General features: G+C 39.9%; 1 protein-coding gene across 1 annotated transcript in view; it reads left to right on the top strand.

The window, feature by feature from the left end:
• The window catches only part of CRIM1 (cysteine rich transmembrane BMP regulator 1 (chordin-like)), a 262,797-nt gene that overhangs the window by 183,559 nt on the left and 56,734 nt on the right, over positions 1 to 22,504 (top strand). The window contains exon 8 of the mRNA XM_006882357.1: positions 16,327 to 16,455. Coding sequence (XP_006882419.1) covers positions 16,327 to 16,455 — 129 coding nt within the window. The remainder of the gene's footprint in view (positions 1 to 16,326; positions 16,456 to 22,504) is intronic.

Here is a 22,504-nt window from a genome sequence, read left to right as displayed (position 1 = left end):
TTGCTTTGGTTTGAGTTGAGTATTCGCAAACTGAACAATTTTGTATTTTCAATTTACCTCGCAGGTGTCTGTTTACATATCAGGTTCATTTTACTTTCACATCTGACCGTTTAACCAGATCTATCATGTTGGTTTGAAACAGAGTCCAGTTCAGCTATGTCAGCCATTTACAACCATGGAATTGGACATGAGCTGCTAGCTGCTAAGTGAGAAAAAGATTCTGTTCTAGGCTCGGACTCCCAATTTGCAGCAACAGAGTGAAGCTGGAGAGCTGCAAATTCCCACAGAAAGGCTAACCAACACCAGCAGGTGCCTGGCCTTCTTGGACCTGAGAGTTGTGTCTACCATTTGCATTGTCTTGTGGTCATGCCACACTTAGTTTCCCCATCAATAGGAAAACATAAGAGGGTATTTTGTTTCACTTTAAGTAGAAATATTTTTAACACAATTCAGGGGAGTTCCATTCTTTGTTGATAGTGAAGCTTAGTTTGGAATGTTCTTGGGCCTTGGATAGGAAGAAGGATCAACATGCTCAAGTGTATTCAAGACTAAGAATCTTATCATTTTTGGAGGCCAAAGTTTGAAATAAATCCTGACAGGTTTTAGAAACTCAAAGCCCACTGAGCTCAGTGGGAATCTTCCACAGTCCTCTGACAGAGACCTGGAAAAGGGCGTAGCTGAAAAACTACCCACATAGAGAAGACCATACTCTCTGCTTGTTTTGACATCACTGGGAAATGAGCCATCCATCTGTCTTTTCTTTTAACTTAAATTTCAGCTTCACAATGGCAAAGCTGTTCTGGTAAAAGTACCAAAACAGTATAAATGATATTGTCATGAGTTTACCCTTGTCCCTGAAGGCCCAGCAAGGCCCCTGTCATGAGAGAGGGTTTGCCAAGCACACAAAATCATTGTTTCCGCTCACATTCGATAAACTGATTCCGAAGATTAGTGATGTCTGTTCTCTTAGAGACACTGTGCCTGTCGTCAGAGCGTAAAACAATGATATCAGAGTGCCACTCAGCAAATGTGAAAGGCGCCGGTGACTGGTCACTAATGTTCTCCAAAGCTTACCAGACCATGAAAGAAAGTCTCAGGCTCATCCGCGCCCCACATGTTTTTCTTGTTCCCAACAGAGACAGAAAACGATGCTTAAGTTACAATGGTTAGGGTTCCGAATGCCAAGCTGATTGCCATGCCATTTATCAACTGAATGTCTAAAGCCAGTGAAATGACTCATAATTAGTTTATTTAGCCATCGTCTGAAACTAGTTCTAGCTCCTGGCAGACAGGATTGCCATTAAACCAGTAGTTACAACAGCAGCTAATATTCACACAGCTCTTGGGATTTACAGAGTACTTTTCCTCTTTACCATCTCATTGATACTTAGAGTAATAATTATGAGGTAAAGATGTTCCTGTTTTATAGAAGCCCAGAGAGGTTCACTCTCACATTTTGAGTAATGACAGAACAGAGCCACAAACTGTTAAATTGAATCTTCTAACTTTAAATCCATGTAACTGATAATATGTCTCTTCAGACCTCCTTCCTGAAAAGGGATAAAAGCAAAAACCTAGCCATTGAGTCAATTCCTAGTTCAGGCTACCTTGACACAGAAATGGTGATTAGTTTCATAAAACATAATGCATGAGAATGATTGTATGAAACACAATGTAAATGAAAAATAGTGTGAAACACAGTGTATATGAACTTTGTAGCAAAGCAATATGTTTTTAAAAAGTTTAAAAGGAAAAAAAAGACTAAAATTAACCCACAGTGTCCCCAAAGCTGTACATCTTTATGGAAGCTAACTTTCTCATTTTCTAATACCAGCAGCTGGAGGGTTTGAACCACTGAGCAAGCTTTCAGGTAGTGGTAGAATGCCTTAACCAAAGGTCCATCAGAACTCTTTGAGAAGGATTAGGGGAGAAAAATAACATGGTGAATATGAAAACACTAGGTCACCTGCAACATACAAAGGAGCCATGGCTCAGATTCAGAAGCAGTTCTTGCTCCTGATAGCCTCTACCCATGACTATGTCCCACTTCCTGGATTTCTGACTTTTTATGGCCTCTTTGATCTAGGTTCTCACCCTGTCTGCTGTTGGGCCAGCAGGAGAGCTGGATGTTTGGTCTCCTTCCACTTGTCCATTCATATTTTGCGTGGCCTAGGGACATCCTTCATTCACCCTGAGTACACCCAATGGTTCTCTCTAGCTCTCTGCCCAGTCTCAGCTTGCTTTCTACCTAGTGTCTTCTATCCCTGGGCCCTCACCATTGATACTCAAGTGCCCACTGAATAAAAGAAACGCCCCTCCTAGCCCTTGCAGTGTGCCAGGCACTGAGTACCATTGCCAGGTCTTGTGCATTCTTGCCCAGACTTTTCCCTTTTCTCTTCTAATTCTTCCAGTCTTCACTTAATTGTCTGGTAAATTTGCCAGACAGTTAACGGAAGTGTCCGAACTTCATCCTGTGCAAGACACATTCCTGAGTTGAACGTGTTCCCAGCTATTTTCAGGACTATTATAGTAACACTCTTACACATTTGGCATCATCCAGGAGTTGTGTATTCACTGAAGTGAATTCTCCAGATAATTGAAAGTTTGAGTGTCAAATTTATATTTTAAAGGGAAACCTTGTACAAGGCTCTATGTGCTTCCATGCTTTTTAAAGTCAGAGATAGATAATTGTCCAACTCATTTCTGGCAACTCCTTTTCACCACTGAATTTCTCATGGTTTGAGTTGAGAATTTCAGAAGCCATTTTCACTATCATTAATGTGCCAACTTTACAAAACCTTTTTTTTCCACTCTACTTTTTGAGTTAGCTCGTTTCTTGAGTACCTACTATGTATGAGGCCCCAAGGAACATAATGTCTGTTCCCTCAAGTTAAAAACTAGATCTTTAGGGGCTATATTGATCTAAAACCCTGCTTCATCGAGTATGTTGTTTATTACTGCTGAGTCATTGCCAACTCCAAGTGACGTTCAGATGACAGAACAAAACCTTCCTTACCCTTGTGACTCCACAGTCATTACTGTGTTGCAGCTTCATGTAGTAATGTTCCCGTACTTTAAGCATTCAGATGTGCTTTTCCTTCATTAAGCACTGCTATGGGCTAAGTCTAATGCTGGGTATAAGGTTATAAACAATGAATAATGCATTGTCCCAAATATTGGGACACTTCCTCTCTGTCCCTTAGTCTGGCCCTAATCCCAGGGGATTAGGCTGACGTTACTAAAACTCTGAGGCTCTGACCTTATCTCCCAATTAAGGAAAGCTCTTAAGATGTGTAATACAAATACATACACAAATAATACAAACACATTTGGAGCTATTTCTTTATAAATCAGTTAAAATCTACCAAGAATCAAGCCCTGTGAAGATTAAAACAGAAATAATACAAAAATATGATACGAATCAAGTGTCAAAGGCCTAGATTATTCTTGGAATCCAGTGACTTTTTTTTTAAAGTACCTCAGACTGAATTCCTGGAAAAAGATACTCTACCATGTATAAAATTTTCTCATTTGCCTTTGCAGTTTTTTCATAATAATCTCATACTAATACTACTGTCTTTTTTTCTATTAAAAATCAGATTGGTAAAGGGAAAAAATAGTTCTAAAATAAATATTGGGGACATTTTCACACCATTCCTTTTAAGATAAAATGTACGTCCCTGAGATAAGTGCTGAAGAAATCACAAGGATATAAGTGTTAGTTATGAGAAAGATATACAAAGAGAAAAGGATAATGAGATGTGAGTTACTGAAAGAATTTGAAAATTCCAACCATAGGAGACTCTTCCCCCCTCAGCCTGTGACTTAATAAGACTTTCTTAAATACACATTCATACCACATGGAAATTCCCGCTTCCACATTAGGGAATTTTATGTCCTAATTTTTTCCCTTGTCCACATAAGAGGTTGCCTTATACCTTTATTTGGGAATACCTCTTTTTTTATATATATGTCTTTTTTTTCTTCTCAGCCTGCAGTTTTTGTTGACAATTTGGTGACTTAGTTGAATAGTTTTCTGAGTCATTATGGGTCACATTTGAAAAGCAACTGTGGTAACAGAATGGCATATGAAGATATAGGAAAACAGATAATGCACTGCCTCTGGTTCTGCTTGGAGCAGACTTATCTCCTGTCTGGATTGGTCCTAGGCTGTTTATCTTGTGGCTCCCCGCTCCCCAATCTCTTCTGACTGTCAGTGACCTTCCTTTGGGTTTCCAAGGTTGCAAATCTTTACGGGGAGAGATTGCCCATCTTTCTCGAGCAGAGTAGCTGCCAAACTGCTAACTTTTCAGTTTGCAGCATATAAAGAATTGTCCTGCCAACCCGAAGGTACATAGTTTGGATCCACCAGCTGCTCCATGAGAGAAAGATGGACCGTCTCCTCTCCTACAATTTACTGGCCCAGAAAACCTGCTGGAGGGTCAGCTCTTAGTCATTTCTGACTCGAGGGTACACACTAACACCATATTTAGTCGGGCTGTAGGAAACGTAGGTGCTTAGCCACTGGGCTACCATGTAAAGTGAGTGCAGCTTTGGAATGTGTGCATCCATTGAATAGTCACATTTTATAACCAGATCTTGAGAAATACATTAAGAGAATCTCTGAATTAGATCGGGGGGGGGGGGGGCGGGAATAATCCCCCAAACCACTCAACATATTTATTCCTCCTTGTCTCTCACAACCAAGGAAGCAGAATTGGGAATTTTCAGTAAAATACTTTAAATATGTTGTTGTTGCTGTTGTTAGTTGTCATTGATTGGACTACAACTCATACTGATCAGATGAACATCAGAAAGCTTCCTCACAATCTCTGCTGTGCTCATGTCCACTGTTGCTATCATTGTCAGTCCATCCCTTCACTGACCCTCTACTTATCTAAGCTTGAGGACTTTAAATATTCAAACCATTACTAAAGACCAGAAGGAGAGGAACCAACAGAAATAAGAGGCAGAAATAATTTACACTTATCTTAGTATTTCTGGTTGAATTTTTTTTATCCTGGGAAATAAATGTAAAAATATGTCTGTCTTTTAAATGTATTATTTGTAGAAACTTACCTAAAGTGTTGTTTTTCTAGAATGACTTTCTGAGCAAGTGTGTGTGGCAGAGGCTGAGTGGGTATGGGTATTAATGAGTTGAGGAGGGTGGTGGACAGCTGCCACCACAGACAGACACACTGTGACCTGCCACTCATCTCAACACACACACTGGACCCCAAGCTTATTACCTTCCTGGCCAAAGGCAGTGCTCACACCAGGGGATGGCTCTGTATCCCGTCCACAAGTGTACTTTTCGGGATTCGCCACCCCTACTCAAGCTTCCCCCTCACCACCAACCTTTCTATTGCTGTTAATCAAAAACGGTGCTTCACACATGGCTCAGTGGAGATAGTTTTATTTATGAGTGATGACTGACTTGTGGTAATCGAGGTAATGGGAAGAGCCTTGCATGGAGTAATTAAAAACCAGAAATTCAAGGAAGCCATACAGATTAGACACAAAATTTAAAGCATATATTAATATTTTTGTTTAAGATATATAGACCTAAATTGTTAAAATCAGTGATTATATACTCTTGTTCAGAAGATAATTGATATAAATATATGCATTTTTAAATAACTAAAAGCCAAATATATATCTTTTGTTCTGTTGCCCTAAAGTGATTAAACCAGCCAATGCCATTCTAGGAGTGACACAGAAATTTTGATTAGCACCTTTGGCTGTTGGATTTGAGTTTTAATTTGTCCTTCCTTATTTTGTTGCATAAAAGTGAGAATAGTGAGACTTCATCTCACATGTCTTGGGCTTGTTCTCAGGAGAGGCCAGTCCTGGAAAAATAGGAAGTCAGCAGAAAAGATTGTTGATGGGATGGATGGACCCAGTGGGTACATAACGGACTGAAGCATGGCACGATTGGCCAGGGCTTCATTCTGCTGCACACATCACTATGCATAGGAGATGACTTGCTGGAACATATGAACAAAAACAGTATTTCTTTTTTGAATGCTTCCCATAAAATAAAAAGACAAAAGCAAGAAAATAGAAAACTTAGACTTACATAATGTGTCTATAACTTTGAAATAATCCCATATGAATTTCTGTGTGCTCTAATACTCTGGCTTTGAGATTAAAATAATTATTTTTGTGCTATTGACCATATTACTAGCATCACAGTGCCTTAAATCTCTCGCCGTTGAATAGGTACAATTGCTCTAGGAAATATTTGAACATAATATAAAATGCTAGTATTGTTCTTCAAATGGTTAGTTCTTAGGGTTCTCATTCTTTAAAAAATAGGAAAATTTTCCTGGGAATGTTTAACTGACATGACATTTCACTGGGCTTCCTAGACTAGAAGAAGATATTCATTCTTTAATTTTAAATTCATGAAAGTAAAATGAAAGGCCAGTGTGTGATGCTTGTTTGTGTTTATGTTAATATTAATTTGATTGCATGTGAAAGCTTTCCCCACCACCCCAGAATTTTGTTCTCTTAAGTCTTGTGGCTTAGAATTGATAGCTAAACATCTGTACTCCTGACACAGTGTCTAGGGTTCTTGTAAAAAATAGCTCCTCTGGACATGTAAGATGCTTGGCAAATTCTTAAGAATCACTCAGAATAACACCAGAGGCTGAGGAGAGCAGTGGCTCCCACTCGGATGCAGAGTAGGAGACTACAAGCTGCATGTAGACATAACACCCATTTTTGTTCTTTATTGCTTCTAGGCTCAGAAAATATTTCTAGAATTCTTCTCCACAAAGAAGCTGTTCGAGGGTTCCCTTTAGAAATAGTTGTAGCCAAAGACAGTGAATTCCTGCTGTTCCAAGCCTTCTTCCTTTGGAGGACATTAAGGTATTTCTTTAATTCCTCAGCTGATTCAATACCAGATGAGATGACATTTCAGGGTGGTCCTATAAGCAGTGCTTCTTTAAAATACGCACTTTATATGAACTTAAAAAAAAATTCCCCCAAATGAGGAGATCCCAAGACCAACTCTTTCCTTTCAAAGAAGCCTGTAGGCATTTCTCTACACATTGACCAAGACACAGTTCTCTTGACTCCAAGCAGTAGTAGGTATACAGTGATGTAAGTCCTTCCGAAAGTTTTAGCAGGGGAAGAAAAAAGTTTTCGCAGGACCTCTGTGAATGGACTATCTTGCCAAAGGTGAAAAGGGTAGATATCCCACTAAAGAGGCATGTGCCCCCTGGTGAGGTATGTACAATTTGAATGCCATACACGATGTAATGTAACCAAAACCCCATGCTTGTCAAGTTAAGTTCTAATTCATAGCAACTCTGGAGAACAGTAGAAGTGCCCATAGATTTCCAAGGCTGTAAATCTTTATGGAAGCAGATTGCTACATATTTTCCCCACAGAGCACTTGTGGGTTCAAACCATTGACTTTAATTTAGCACCTGAACACTTGACCACTTACCAGGACACCCCATGCAACACAAGGGCACAGAAATGCAGGAGTTAAAGAAGAATTTTCTGATCTCAAGACCAAAATTCATAAGGACACTTTCGATGTTGAGTGTGGTATGCAGTGTAGGAACAGGTAAAGGATAGTAAAGTTCAGATGAACAGTTTGCTCTTTTAGTGAAACAAAATGCATGTTTCATATGCTTCACAAACCCTAACGTTTATTTCATACTTTGATACTATCATTCTATAGATTTGCTTAAATCGCTCCTTTTCCCCTCAGTAATTTTTTGATATAGAAAGTATGGTATAAATCTAATGAGCTCTCAAACATTCATTAAGCTATTCTTTAAGGAATGGAAATTGCATATTGATCTAAAATACTTTAACTCAGGATGATGTTAAAGTATATCTTGCATTGAGTTCATTATTTAGAATTTGAAATTGAATTTCAGTAGCCTCAAAGCGCACTTCTTTCTCAAAAAACGTTTCCCTGGTATTAGTAATAGAACCAGCTCTGAGGTTACATACTAATGTTTAGTACTGAAAGCTAACTCTGAGATCTGTTTGATGATAATTTAGGGTTTTTTCTAGTTAATATATAGTTTCATAGTTCTGTTATACAAATACAAGGAGATAGAATTTCAGGGTGGTCCTATAAACAGTACATCATTAAAGTAGCCAATTTGTGTGAGTAGAATATCCTATAGACTGCAAAAAGAACAAATAAATATGTCTTAGAACAAGTGGAACCAAAGTGCTCCTTGGGAGCAAGAATGGCGAAGCTTTGTCTCTCATACTTTGGGCATGTTGTGAGGGACTATTCCTTGGAAAGGAACATCATGCATGAAAAAAGTGGAGGAACACTGAAGTAGAAGTAGACCCTCAATGAGATGGATTGACAAAGTTACTGCAACAGGAAGATAAATGTGTCAGAGATGAGGATGGTACAGGATAGGATAGGGTTCAGATTTTTCATTCATAGTGTCATTATGACTTGTACTTGACTCAGCAGCCCCTAACAACAGTGACAATAATTGTACAAATCTTCACCCTGAAATCTGACTTAAACACAAGTAGGAAATCAAGCACTAAATGTTGAATGAGTGATGACTAGAACACATGACTTTAGGTGAAATGTTTGGAAACAGCTGGTTGCTGACAGATGTGTCTGTTAAGAAGTACAGATACTCCAGTGACATAGGATGACAACAGCAAGGATCTAAGAATCATGCCTCATCATCACCCACAAAAAGGCTATCAATGTTTGTTCTGGCAAATTAAGAAAATACCACTTATTTGCTTAAATATAATACATCAAGATGATGGATTTGAGAAAGCCTTTTTAAAAAATGTAAAATCCTATCTATATTTAGTATGTCACAGTGGAGGTTGTGGTGCTCAGCCTAATTTATTCTAGGGAATTTGAATAGTTCCATAGTAAATTGACAATTTTCATGAATAAATGAATTTGTTACATTTTTCTGTGTTTTAATGAGTATCAAGGTGTCAGCTTGAAATGCATACTTCCCAGTATCTTCCCTGCAATACAGATCATCAAGAAATGGTAAAATACAAGTTTTAACAGCACAACATAAATTTTTGGATTTTGACCTGAACATTTTTTATTTAGCCCATTTGTGGCACTTTTTTTTTTTTACACTTTGTATTGTTTGGAAGTACCATTTGTTTTTACTAATAGAAGGTATGCTGAATTAAGGATCATTTCTGAAATTTTGTCAAGAAATACAGATTTTTATTACCTGGCATGTATTATGCCTTCCGACTTAAAAGGTAGGGTATAGGACATTTACTACTCAGCACAAGGATAAGATGATGTGAACACATACGTTCCTCTGGATTCTGCACTGACTTTAGTTACCTTGACAAATGCATATAGTTCACGGGACCTCCCTGTGAAGTATGCATGCAAACAAGGGATCATTGGGAGAAAAGCAGTGTCCCAGTAACACACAGGAACCCAGAAATAGACTTATATGGCTTGTGTCCCAGTCAGAAAGCCTACAGAGAAAACAGTTATAAAATCATGCCTGCAGGACAGATAGCCTCATGTAGTATTTTGCAAAAAAAGAATATTATGTGCCAAATGCCCATTTCTTCCCTCAGATTCAAACAGTTTTTCAGGTCCCTTCCTGACAGCTATCTTAACTGCTAATGTGAAAGCAGTTGCTTAGTAAAGCCCAGAGGAGGATACTGTAAGTGGATACTGTATATCCCATGGATAATGATAGGGTGAGCACATAGCCTTTTAGTAAGGACTCTACCACTCTTCTGCCAGTTTGTTATTTTGTGGTGATTGGCATGTTACTAGGGTAAGTGAGTGTATCTGAAAGACAGTAAGGATGACAGAGCAACAATCCATACCTTTGAATTGTGGTGAAGAAGAATACTTAATATCCCATCGGTTGTCAAAACCACAAACAGGTCCAGTTTCAAGGAAGTATAATCACGGTGCTACTTAGAGGCAAAGATTGTGAAACTTCATTTCATACTTTATGCATGTTTTCAAGAGGGACAAATTTTTTGCAAAAAAAGACATCATGCTGGAAAAGTTGGAGGGTCCGAGGAGGAAGATGAATTGACATAGTGATTATAACAGTGAGTTGGAGCATGTCAGAGATTTTTAGGATGGATTGGGATAGGGCATAGTTCAGCTCTGTCATTCATAGGGTCATAGTTCAGATCTGTTCCAGATGGGCTGCTGCCTCCTTCTGTGCAGTTTACTGCCTCTGAAAACCTACTGGGGGGTCAGCTCTGGGTCAGTTCCAAGACAGCACACAGCAATAACGCAGTAGTTGTTGTTGTGTACCGTCGAGCTAACCCATAGCTGACTCTCCGGCAGGTTTTTTAGAGGCACCTAATTGCACTGGAGGAGATTGCCTATCCTTCTCTTTCAGAGCAGCTGGTGGTCTTGAACCGCATGCCTTTGGGATTACAGCCCAGTTTCTTGCCACTGGTCACCAGCTCCCTATAACACAATAGTGAAAAATACATAACCAAAAATAACACCATAGTAGAAGATGTATAACCAAACTAACACGATAGTGGAAGATATGTAACCAATACTTCAAATGCCAGCAGCATCCCTGAGGTGAGCAGATTTCAGCAGACTAAGGCAGACTTTGAAGAAACACTTGGTGATCTATTTATTGGGGTGAGAGTGGGAGACACGATAAAACAGTTAAGACCTTGCTGATGGAAGAGCATTAACTGATAACAGTCTTGGAAGATGGGCTCCATCAGGGTTGAATACACTCAAAATATACTTGGAAAAGAGCTACTTAATGCCTTAAAGTAGTTGGTGTTTAGTCAGGTGTAATGAAATCGACTGTGACTCATAGCGACTCTGTGAACAACAGATAGAGCCTTGCACCATTCTCCTACCTCCACTCTGTATCAGCCTGCTCTTCCAGTCTCTGTGCCAGTCCATCTTGTTGAGGGTCTTCTTTATTTTGCTGATCCTCCTGGTGAAATGTTCCAAATATGTGAGATGAAATGTCACCATCTTTGGCTTTAAGACGACTCCTGATTGTACTTTCTTCAAGACAGACCTATTTGTTCTTTTGGCAGTCCATGGTATTTTAAATACCTTTTTGCCAACACCGCAATTCAAAGAGCAAAGGAGAGTTGGCCTTAATGATGGCATTATAGTACAGCTTTTGGGATTTTCATTTGCTGATGGCAAAGCTTGAATATAAAGAAACAGCTGGAAGCTTCCATTAATAACAAGAATGTGGTATGCACCAAGTATGAGTGAAGGAAAGTTAGAAGTTGTAAAAAATGAAATTAAATAGTAGACAGCCATTATTCTAGGCATTGTTGCATTGTGCCATCAAGTTGCCTACAACACGTAATGACCCTGTGTACAATAGCTCTGAACCCTTCTCTATCCTGAGCCAACCTTCTTGTCTCTAACACTCCTTACCCACATTACTCCAGTCCCTAAATCAGTCCATCTCATCAAGTGTCTCTTACATTGTCCCTCCACCCTCCCAGGCATGACATCCCTCTCCAAGGACTGGTCCCTCCTGGCTACATGCCCAAATTATGTCAGAAGAAGCTTAAATTCTTGCCTTCAAGGAGCAGTCTGGTTTGACCACCCTCTCTAAGATAAACCTGTTTGTTCTCTTAGCAGTCCGTGGTATATTCAGTACTCTTCCCCAGCACCACAGCTCAAAGGCATGAATTCTCTTTCTGTCATCATCCCTAGTCATTGTCCAGCTTTCTGATGCATAGCACATAATTGTGAAGACCATAACCTGAGTCAGGTTCACCTTAGTCTCCAGACGGACGTTGTTGCTCTTCAGTACCCTGGAGATTTCCCTGACAGCAGAATTTCCTAATTCAGTTAATCTTTTGACTTCCTGGCTCCTGGTACCAAGATTCTAGGCATTAGTGAGATGAATTGAACAGCTAATGGCCATTTTTAATCAATCATATATATGGTCTACTAGAAGAGTATTTGTACCTATTGCAAAGTATGGTGATCCATTGAAATGTATGACTCACCACACAGTATGAATACCATGGACTGACAAAAGAACAAACAAATCTTTACTGGAAGAAGTGCAACCATAGTGCTCCTTCTGGACAAGAGTGATGAGACTTTGACCTACCATCTTTGGATATATTTCAGGAGGTACTGATGTGTGGAAAAAGACATCAAGCTAGGAAGAGAGAAAGGTCAGCAAAGGAAAGCAAGTCCATCAGTGAGAAGGATTGACACAGTGACTGCAGTAGTGGGTTTAAGCACAGCAGAGATTGAGCCTCTTTGTACATAGAGTCACTAACAATAGGAGCCAGTTTGACAGCACTCAACAATAACATCATTAAATCACTGCCATCAAGTTTATAGGAGGAGACTGCATGTATACACACATAATGTTGTTACGTACCATTGAGTCAGAGCTGAACCCATAGCTGACCCTCGGGCAGGTTTCAGAGGCAGTTAATTGAAGGAGATTTCCCATCCTTCTCCTGCGGAGCAGCTTCTTACCGCTAGGCCAGTAGAGCTCCCTATCTAGATAAATAAATAAACATGGTGGCTTAGTAAGAAGCTGCACTGTAATCCCAGTAGGCACACAGTTTGAATCCACTAGCTGCTCCATGGGAAAAGGATGGGTAGTATCATCTGTGCAGTTGTCTCTGAAAACCTGTTGGAGGGTCAGCTATGAGTCGGTTCTGTCTTGACAGCACACAATAACATGCCCATGTGTGTATGTGGAAATACGTGTGTGTGTGTGTGTGTGTGTGTGTGTGTGTGTGTAAACATAATGGGCTGCTAACCAAGGAAGTTGCCAGTTGGAATCCTCCAGCAGCTCATGGAAGATTAATGGGTAGTTACTTCCTATAAAAATTTACAGCCTTGCGAACCATTGGAAGGTTACTATGAGGAGGACTAGACTGAATTTTGATGTTGGCAAAGAATACTGAAAATTCAAGGACTGCCAAAAGAATAAAGTCTGTCTTGGAGGAAGTACAACAATGTAGATCCTAACAGTTCCAAGAATGGGAATTCCAGACTACTTAATTGTGCTCCTGTGGAACATGTATATCAACCAGGAGGCACTTGTTTGAACGGAACAAAGGGATGCAAATTGATTAAAAAGCAGGAAAGGGCTTCAAGGTTGCATTCTTTCATGATAATTTACTCAATCTTAAAATCCTGAGGAAGTGGAATATATGAAAAACATAGCACTGGGCCTGGCCAGAGTCCAGCCAGAGTGCCCCTTGGAAATGAGAATGACGAGGTTTGGGGGGTTTTGTGAGTTCCCCCACCCCCATACTTTGGGCATATGTTGTAAGGAGAAACCAGTCGTTGGAAAATGACATCATACTTGGTAGATGGTCAGTGAAAGGAGGATTCTCAGTAAGATAGATTGATACAGTGACTTCAGCAAAGGCTCAAACATGGAGGAGTTCTGAAGATGGTACAGGACTGGACTGTTTTTTGTTTTTACAGGTAAGGTCTTTGTGTGTCAGAACTAACCAAACAGCATTTAACAACAGTGTTGTAGGAGCAGCACATAATAAACACCCATTCATTTATTTTTCTGTTCACTGTTTTGCCAGTGTTCCAGAGGAGCCATGACAAAAGTGTTAACCTTTCTTGGAGAAATGTGTGTTTGATGTAAATGTGGTCTGTCTTTGTAGCTAATATTTTTTTAATTCTGCATAGCTGATCAAGTCCCTGCATGGGTCTTATCCTCAGAACAATCCACTCAAGTTATTTCTTTCACTTTCCCATCACAGCATAATCCTGTCGGTCACAATTTGTATTAAAAATAAAACATGCATACATACATTGATTCCTGTTGAGAAAAAGTCATTCAGAGCTGCAAGAGCTTTGAGAAAGACAGTGCATGCTCTTAACCAATCCCTGAAATGCAGCGAAGCCAAAACTCTGTGCAAACCCATAGTTGGTATGCATTTTTAATGTCATTTTAAATCTGCCCCAAAATATTTTTCCCTTAATATATTTTCAGAAGGCAAAAGTTCATCATCATACACTTTACAACTTAAATGTCAGTGAAGAACACAGTTTTGGCTTATTCCGTGCGCTGACAATATTTCTTTACCCACAGGCTGTCTTAAGTGCTGAAAGAGAGTTTAGAGTCCCTTCTGACTCTTGGTTTAAATAAGTATCTATAATTTTAGGATTTCCGCCCCCCCCCCTTACTGTGATACACTAAGCATGCTTAAAGTTGATACTGGGCTCCTGTGCCCTGCTGTCTAGTGTTTCCGGGTATTGACGATCTGCGAAAAAATTGCCAATTTTGTAACCGAAGGTTGAAATAGAATGATTATTTTGGAGGGCTAATGACAGTGATTTGTGTAAAAGGTATGTAAACTTGAAGAGGTTTATGGTGAATTTTAAGAGGATATGAGAAAAATAGAAATGCAATCTTTAACTCAATGTCTTAAAACTTGTTTAAGTTGTTTAAGTTGCTTTTTGGTGATTATAGTTATCGTATCAGATAGGGTGCTTTGCCCTGAGATAAAGAGATAAATTTTATAGCAGTGGAAAGTGTCTGTGAAAGTTTCAGGAAGATAGTCTTCCAACTATGTATGTTGTAATAAAAATAGAGAAAGAATATTTCACCCAGGCAGTGCTGATCAAAGCATTTCCGTAATAAGTCACAGTTGCTTGTTACCTGTGAAGAGTTGAATCATTGTCCCCTTTTAGCAGGTGGAAAAAAGTTTGGGACTCTTGGTCTGCTCAGTGGCAGCTAAAACACTTATTTTGGATACTGTTCCATGGTAACAGAATATGCAGCTTGAGAAAACAGTGGACTCCTGGATGGAGTGCTGGACAAGAGGTCCAGAACCTCTGTTCTGTTCTATTCCCAGCCTTCTGCTGGGTTGCTCTATACACTTAGACTTTCTCTATCTCATTCTTTCCATCTGGAAAAGCGTACTCTGAACTTGTCTCTCACAAAGTATACTCTGAGGAAAGATACAACACTTTTTGTCTGAAAAGGTGCTCCCTAAATCTGTGAGTGCATCTACTCCTTGTGACAACCCTTCTCAAACTAGACACTGTATAAACTGTCACTGTGCTGTTATATGCCATTATGTCAGAAGTAACCCATAGTTGGTCCTCCAGTGGGTTTTCAGAGGCAGTAAATCACATGGGAGCAGATGGCCCATCCTTCTCCTTTGGAGCAGTTGGTAGATTCAAACCATATAACTTTGGGTTGGCAGCTCAGCTCCTTACCACAATACAAAACAGGTACTGTTAAAACTAACTTTATCTTGCCCTAAGCTTAGAGTGTGACTGGATCCAGACTTCCTAGATTTGACCCTTGGATCCACTTACCGGCTGTACCACCTTGGGCAGGCTGATAGGCCACATCTTCTCGTCTGTAACATGGAGGTAGTGACAGCACCCAGGCCATTGGAATATGCTAAGACTCGAAAGCATTGTTGAAAAGCAGTTTAGACAAACACAAGCTAGACCTTACATGAATGTGTACAAATTACTGTTAGTATTGATCCATTGTGGAGAAGGTAAAGCATCACTTAGGCTTCAATTTTGTTCCCAGAATATCTGTTCCCTTTCCCTCTGAAATTCTTCTGTCTCACTGTGCCTCTCCTTTGAGCCAGTGGACCCCAAGTATACACTCATCAAAGATAAAAGAATTGCAGGTGTTTGAGACTCTTCTCCAAAATATCTGATCGATTTGTTTTGGAATAAGCACTAGATTTTAGAAGTGTTGTAAAATAAGGAATAGGATAAGGCAGTAGGTAATTTTGTCTTTTATTATTTAAGACTATTAAATAATAGAAGAATAAGTGAAATGGAATTAATTTTAACCTCTTTACCTTTTATAGTGAGTGGTAACCTTGATGAAAATATTTTCTAAGGTAAAAAAATTACATAAATTTTTCAAACACAAAAGAATTCGATCAGATTTTTAAAAATGTGCTCTATTTTTAAAATAATTTTAATGAACATTTACAGAGAATTTGGATTTCCATTCATTCATTGGTGCACTTCTCTACCCGCCAGCCCCCCGCCCCCCAGTTCACTCCTCTCCTTCAAAAGCAAAAGAAAGACTCCCTCTCTTGTACACAATCCCCCCGCACCCCTCCCACTGCCCCAAGTACACTCCACTATGCAATCTTAATTGTGGACTCTTGTGATAACCATAATACCCTATCATACATCGCTTAAAAAAAATGTGTTCTGAAAAACTTCTTTTTGCAGGAATTAAAAACATGGGAGTATAAATGGTTGAGATTTGATGAAAATTACTGATTAGATTTCTGGATTTATTGTGATATGGAATGTCAAAGATTGAATAGTGACTAAGAGGTGATAATATGTTTCATTGATTTGTGGGATTTTTTCTTACTTAGAACCAACCTACATCACAATTGATCCGCCTGCGTGTGGGGAGCTATCAAACTGCACCCTGACCGAGAAGGACTGTGTTTATGGCTTCAAACTTGATTCCAATGGTTGTCGAACCTGTCAGTGCAAAAGCAGTAAGTACATGGAAAGTTATACTTATTTCTGGGACCTAATATGATGTTGTCAAAGCATGTTATTGTTATTTAATATCTTTTTTCATGTCTGTTAATGACATTCCCTTGGCAACCTAAAAGAAGGAAAAATTGTACTTAATACAAACAAATACACATTCATTGGGGACGGAAAGGAGCTGCTCCTTTTTCTGGTTTTGTATTTCTTTTGTTGTGTTCAGACATTGCTGCTGCTCCGCAGAGTGCTAGGTACAGCCCTCAGGGCCTCTGGGCGCATCTCCCAGCCACTCTCTGTACCTCTCTACAGCACCCGTAACCCACTTCATTTTTTAGCCTCAAGTCTGCCACCATTAAGGAGTCTTGGTGGTGTAGTACATTATGCGGCCTGCTAATCTGAAGGTCAGTGGTTTTAATCCACCAGCCACTCTAAGGGAATAAATAGCTCTATCGCCTCAGAAACCCAAAGGAGGGTTGCTATAGGTCAGAAGAATCCACCCCCAGCCGTGGGTTTGGTTTAGGTTAGGTCGGCCTCCATGTGGATTCCAGACTGATCTCTAGTCTGTAGCCTCTGAAACTAGATAGAGTGTATTGCATTTCTTCTAGGGAGAAAAAATAAATGCCCTCTACATTTAACATGGCTTTTTATTCTCTTCGTTCTTCCACCAAAATAGATATCCTCAGTCCACTTGGCCACTGCTCAGGTGGCATAGTTTCTAGAATTTTCTTGAATCTTCTCATCTCCTTACTGTTGTACAGTGAGCCATTGTTCTTACAGAAATGTGAGGAAATAATGCAGAGGAAATAATCTAGAATTTAGCCTGGTCACTACAGTGCTGTTATGTAGCCTGTGTTTGCATTAGTTATTTGAAGACCACTGTGTTACTGGTTTTTAGGTTTAAGCAGATAACTTACCCGCTGCCATTAAGTCAAGCTCATTCATTCCATATTTGAACACTTCGTAATAATATACAAATGCAGGGCTAAATTTAATAGGAAATTATCTTAATAGTTGTAAGCAGTTTTCCTACTACTGGAAGTACTTTTGAATCTTGTTATATGACCATACAATTTATCAATGCTTCCTGGTTTATATTTTAAAAAAAAAAACAACCTTGTATTTCCTTTTCTAAATCATTCAATTAAAGTAATCCAAAAGCAAAGACAGAATTCTGTAGCAATAAAGGTCTTCCTGCAAAATGCTAATGACTCACTCCCTGAGTGGAGTTACTTAGCCAGCAACACGTCAGTTCCATCTCCCCAAGGAAGTCTTAAAACATTTGACCCGCATCTTAACTGAAATGTATTCTGCTTACACCATTGCTTTGCTGGAGATTTGGTTTTAAAAGGAAAATTTAATTTATGGGACTTAATTTGTTTTTCCTGAACCTGTGCTGGGTCCCAGTGGTCAATGTTTTCTAAATGTCACAAATTGTAAAAGCTTAGTTTTCTGTTCTTTTTTGGAGTCTTCTGTCTCTCTTAAATTCACATTTGCCCTTCTTTAGTCAGATCTTTCAGAAAAATAAACAGTGATTCTCTACACAGGTTTGCAGGGTCCCCTGGATGTGGTTGGTTCAGATACTTGGGAATGACTTAGGATAGACGGGTGCTCACTGTCTTAATCATCATTTATCCTGAACTTGGCATTCCTCTAAATTTACTTGTTCATCTCTTTCTCCTGTAAGAATCCATTCGATGAAGATTTATAATGCAAGACAGGAGTTGAGGAATTCTTTGTTACCACATGCACGTTACTGTCAGATGCCTGCCCTGTGGAACATTACGGCTACAACACTTACAAATGGCCGTGCAGACAGCACAAGAGCGAAGCGTCTCATTACCTGTGCATAAGGCTGCATGAGTCAGGGCAGAGGTGACAGCCCCTAATTACACTTCTTTGTACTTCCTGTGGAAAGCTGGAGGAAGTTACGTAGCCTTTTTGCTTTTCGAATTATTTTTTTTAATCTAGACTTTCTGAGGTAAAAAACCAACACATTTCATTGTCAGGAGTCACCCTCACTCCTTGCTTTGACACAGCTTCGCTGTTAAAACTCCGGCAGGAATGTGCTGGTTATTCTTAGCACTATACCGTGGATCCTTTTTGTTAAATTCAGAGGAGCAGTTTTCCAGAGTTGTCTTTAAAGCATGTGAGACATATTATTGCTGGTCATTTGTAAATTAAGACTATTAGGAAGGTCCTCTCTAGCCTATTTCTGCTGCTTTTTTTTTGGGGGGGGGTTCAATTTTTTATACATGAATTTATTTGTAAGGTATTTACAAGGTTATCTAAATATTTTTAAGTTCTCTCTTAACCTCTTTATCTTCCTTCAGCTTAAATAAATAAAGCACCAAGCCACTTGTCTGAGAGCTCTTTCGACAGTATGTAGAGAGTTACACTGCTAACCCAAGGGCTGGACCTGGTGGTTCTAATCCACCAGCTGGTCTAAAAGAGGAAGATAGGCAGTCTCCCCCCATGCAGTTTATAGCTTCAGAATCCCAGTGCAGGAGCAGCTGTGAATCATTCAAGCTTTACAGCAAATGAGTTTCCGTTCTTTAAACAAAGCACAAAACAAGTTGCCCCTACTATTCATTTATCAACTGTTTCATCATCTGATAGTTTAAATTTGCAACAATTTTAAAAATTCCCAGGCAATCCCTGCAGTGAACTGGGCCCCTCACAGCACTGTGGACGAAGAATTTGCAACAACTTTAAAAATTCCCAGGCAATGCCTGCAAGGAACTGCGCCCCTCACAGCGCTGTGGACAAACCTGGGGACTTTCTATGAACTCTCATAAACAATATACTGGAGCCCCTAGTGATAACTAAGCCACAGAAGGGACAGTGGCTGCCTAGTCACAGTATGCCTTCTCCCATTCTTGGTCTAGCTGTGGAAGATGTGAGGCAATGGTGGGACAACTCAAAGTTGGGGGTGGACACAGAAAGGCTGACTGAGGACCCAAAAGTGCCAGAAAGATTGGTAGGAGGAGGTAGAACAGGAGAAGTGGTTCCTGTGGGCACCGGGAGTAGAGTGGACAGGAAAAGTGAGATCTTCCCCACCCAGGTCATATGGCAGCAGGAAGTGAGTGCCAGATACTGCCCTCCCCCACTCCCACTACCCTCAGCCCCTCTGGGCCCATGCTGGAGGGGGACAGGGGCTGCCTTGCGTGCTGTGCACATTTGGGATGGGCCAGGAGCAGCCAGTGGGAACAGAGCAGTTGGAGAACAGAATGGAGACACCAGTATTAAAGACAGCATGTGGCCTCTAATTCTGGAATGATGCTTAGTTTGAATAACACTCTGGTCCTTTGTACCTGACCTTGTCAGTTGGAAAGGATGTACTAGATGCTACACATGATGATGAATTTAATGCAAAGTCCTCCTGAAGGAAATAAACCTTTTACCTAAAACACTAGAAAATACCAACATTTCACATAAAATTCTATGACTTGAAAGAGTTAAAAGAAAACCTTGCTCCTGAAGGAGAATCTAAGCCTGTGCTCACACCAGGGGAGGAACTATCTGTCTCCCAGGATCCTCTTCAGTGCTTGGTGCCCAGGTAGAAGTTACTGAGCAAATGAACAGTGATGTAATAGAGTCAGGGTGTCTTTAGACGTCATTCTCATGTGAGAGCCCCCTTTGATAGCTTGTACTTCTAACCATGTGTTCATCTCATCACAGAGGCCCAACTCATTTCCACCCTGCACCTGAACACAGAACTAAACACTCATTGATATTTTGTGTTTGCCCCTGATAAAGAAAAGTACCCCTCTTATTAGCAGTACTGATTATTTGACACCTTTGGAAGCCACAGGGAGGTAACTCAGATCAGACTGAATTGTAAGATCTTGGCTTGACAGGTTTTTTTGAACCCACGCAGCTCCTCTCTTGGCTCTGGCACAGACCTGACCTCACTGTGGAAGTCAGACAAGTTACTTTCCTTGTCTGGGACACTGGGTCTTCATCTATAAAGGGCAGATAACAGAAGCTAGCATGTTGGCTATCTAGAGGAGTCAGTAAATTAACAAATGAAAAACTAACTTTATTACTTAACATACGGTAATTGTTTACCTTATGATGAATGTTTTATAACAAATCCATTTCTGAGTCAGCTCTAATGAGCCAGCACGGAAAGCCCCCAGCTTCCCTGCCTTTGTTCCTATACCAGCCTGCCTCCAGTTCTTCCAGTCCTTCAAGCACTCCCTTTCCCCTTCCATTCTAACCCTCTACTGCTCTCTTTTTCCTTTCCCTGATAATTGAGCTCTGGTGGCCTAGTGGGTAAGGAATTACACTGCCAATCCAAAGGCAGGGGTTAGAATCACCAGCTGCTCCTTGGAAGAAAGATGGGCAGTCTCCTGCTGTGTGATGTACAGCCTCTGAAAACCTTTTGGAGGGTGAGCTAAGAGTTCATTCTGACTTGATGGCAGTAGATTGAGTTGAGGATTAGAAAAGAATGTTCCGTATAGCCAAAGGTAGCACCAGTATGTTTTTACTCCATTGCGGCTGCTAGATAAATACTGATTTTATTCAGAATTTGCCCTTACATGTTTTCTCCATAAATTTTCTTTTAAAACCAGTCTTTTCCTTTGGTCATTGATTTGTTGACTGTTCATTCACTTTTCTCCAAAATAATGTAGTAGTTGCTGAATACTCTACTATGTGGCAATCACTAAGGATATGAATGTAATAAAAATTATCCTTACCCTTGACTACTATCAGTAATATGCTCATAATACTCTAATGTGTTGTTACGACATCGCAACAGTCTTGTGTATTTCAAATTATCACTTTGATTGAAATCAAAACCCTGTAGAAACATGTCCTTCAAAAAGTGTGGAAAAATTCTTTTTATTTGAACATATTGTAGCTTTGCTATTTTAACCTGTAACAAATTGCATTGTGAAAGCACAGTTTAATTAATCTACCAAAGGCATGTAGAGAATTTCCATTATGCCTGGCTCACTTTCAGAATTAAAAAAAGGAATTAAGGCAGAAGATGTTTTTAAAAGTACCATATTAAAAAAAATTTTTTTTTTAAACCATTTTGGTTCTTTTAAATTTTATTTTATACTGGTTTATTGACAGACTTTGAATACATTGTTTTCACACCGGTTATTTCCCCTTTTCCTTCACATGTGCCCCACCTATCAAACACACCCCCAGTGCCCAACCTCACCCCTCTGCTTTTACCCTCCCCCCAAGAGCTTCATTCTTATTCTACAATAATGGTTTTTACAGTATTTGTCCTTAATAATGCTCTCTAGTTCCCCCCAAGTTAGGTAGTAATTTACAAAATCATTGCTTCCTATATGTTGTGTAGTATTCCATTGTGTGACTGTACCATAATTTCTCAATCCATTTCATTGTGGTTGGACATCTGGACTGTTTATCTCTTTTCTGATGTGCTTTAAGCTGCTTAAACATTACTGTCTGACCAAAAGTTTGTGGTGGTGTTAAGCAACCGTGATATTTTCAATTTATTGATTGAATCATATGTATTAGGAGCTCTAGTGGCAAGAAGCTGTGCTGCAATCCCAAAGGCACATGGTTCAAGGCCATCAGCTGTCGTGCGATTTACTGTCTCTGAAAACGTGCTGGAGAGTCAGCCAGGGGTCAGTTCCGACTCGACGGTATACAACAACAGCATATGTATTAATATGGCATCTGTTTAAGTGAAGCTCAGGTGGTAGTCATAGGGATTTTCACTGCATCACCTCTCCTCCCCTTCAAGTCCACCAGCTCCTCCCTCAGGAGAAAATCTCCTCTAGTACAGCTTACAGCATCTATAAACCTCTGAAAATAGATCAGCTGTGTGTCAGTTCTGATGGCAATGAGTTGGGTAGAGAATATTGATGATATGCATCTAGGTTTTTTGTTTTTTTTTTGATCTCTCTTATTTTTAATGTTCCGAGTTTGCGGTTGCAGGGCCGGCTCTCCCTGCCAGACTCAGGTTTATAAGTTTTCAATTGGCTGGTGAGGCCAGTAGGGATACTTGGTCTTGTCTAACTTGGTTTCCGGGAAAGCTTCATTCAAGTCCTCAATGGTCATCTGCTCGAA

This window comes from Elephantulus edwardii, unplaced genomic scaffold, assembly GCF_000299155.1.
Source record: "Elephantulus edwardii isolate Elephantulus edwardi_28Jun2011 unplaced genomic scaffold, EleEdw1.0 scaffold00019, whole genome shotgun sequence".
Taxonomy (NCBI): Eukaryota; Metazoa; Chordata; class Mammalia; order Macroscelidea; family Macroscelididae; genus Elephantulus; species Elephantulus edwardii.
The sequence above is the reverse complement of the archived record's forward strand: the minus strand, read 5'-3'. Positions and strand labels throughout refer to the sequence as shown.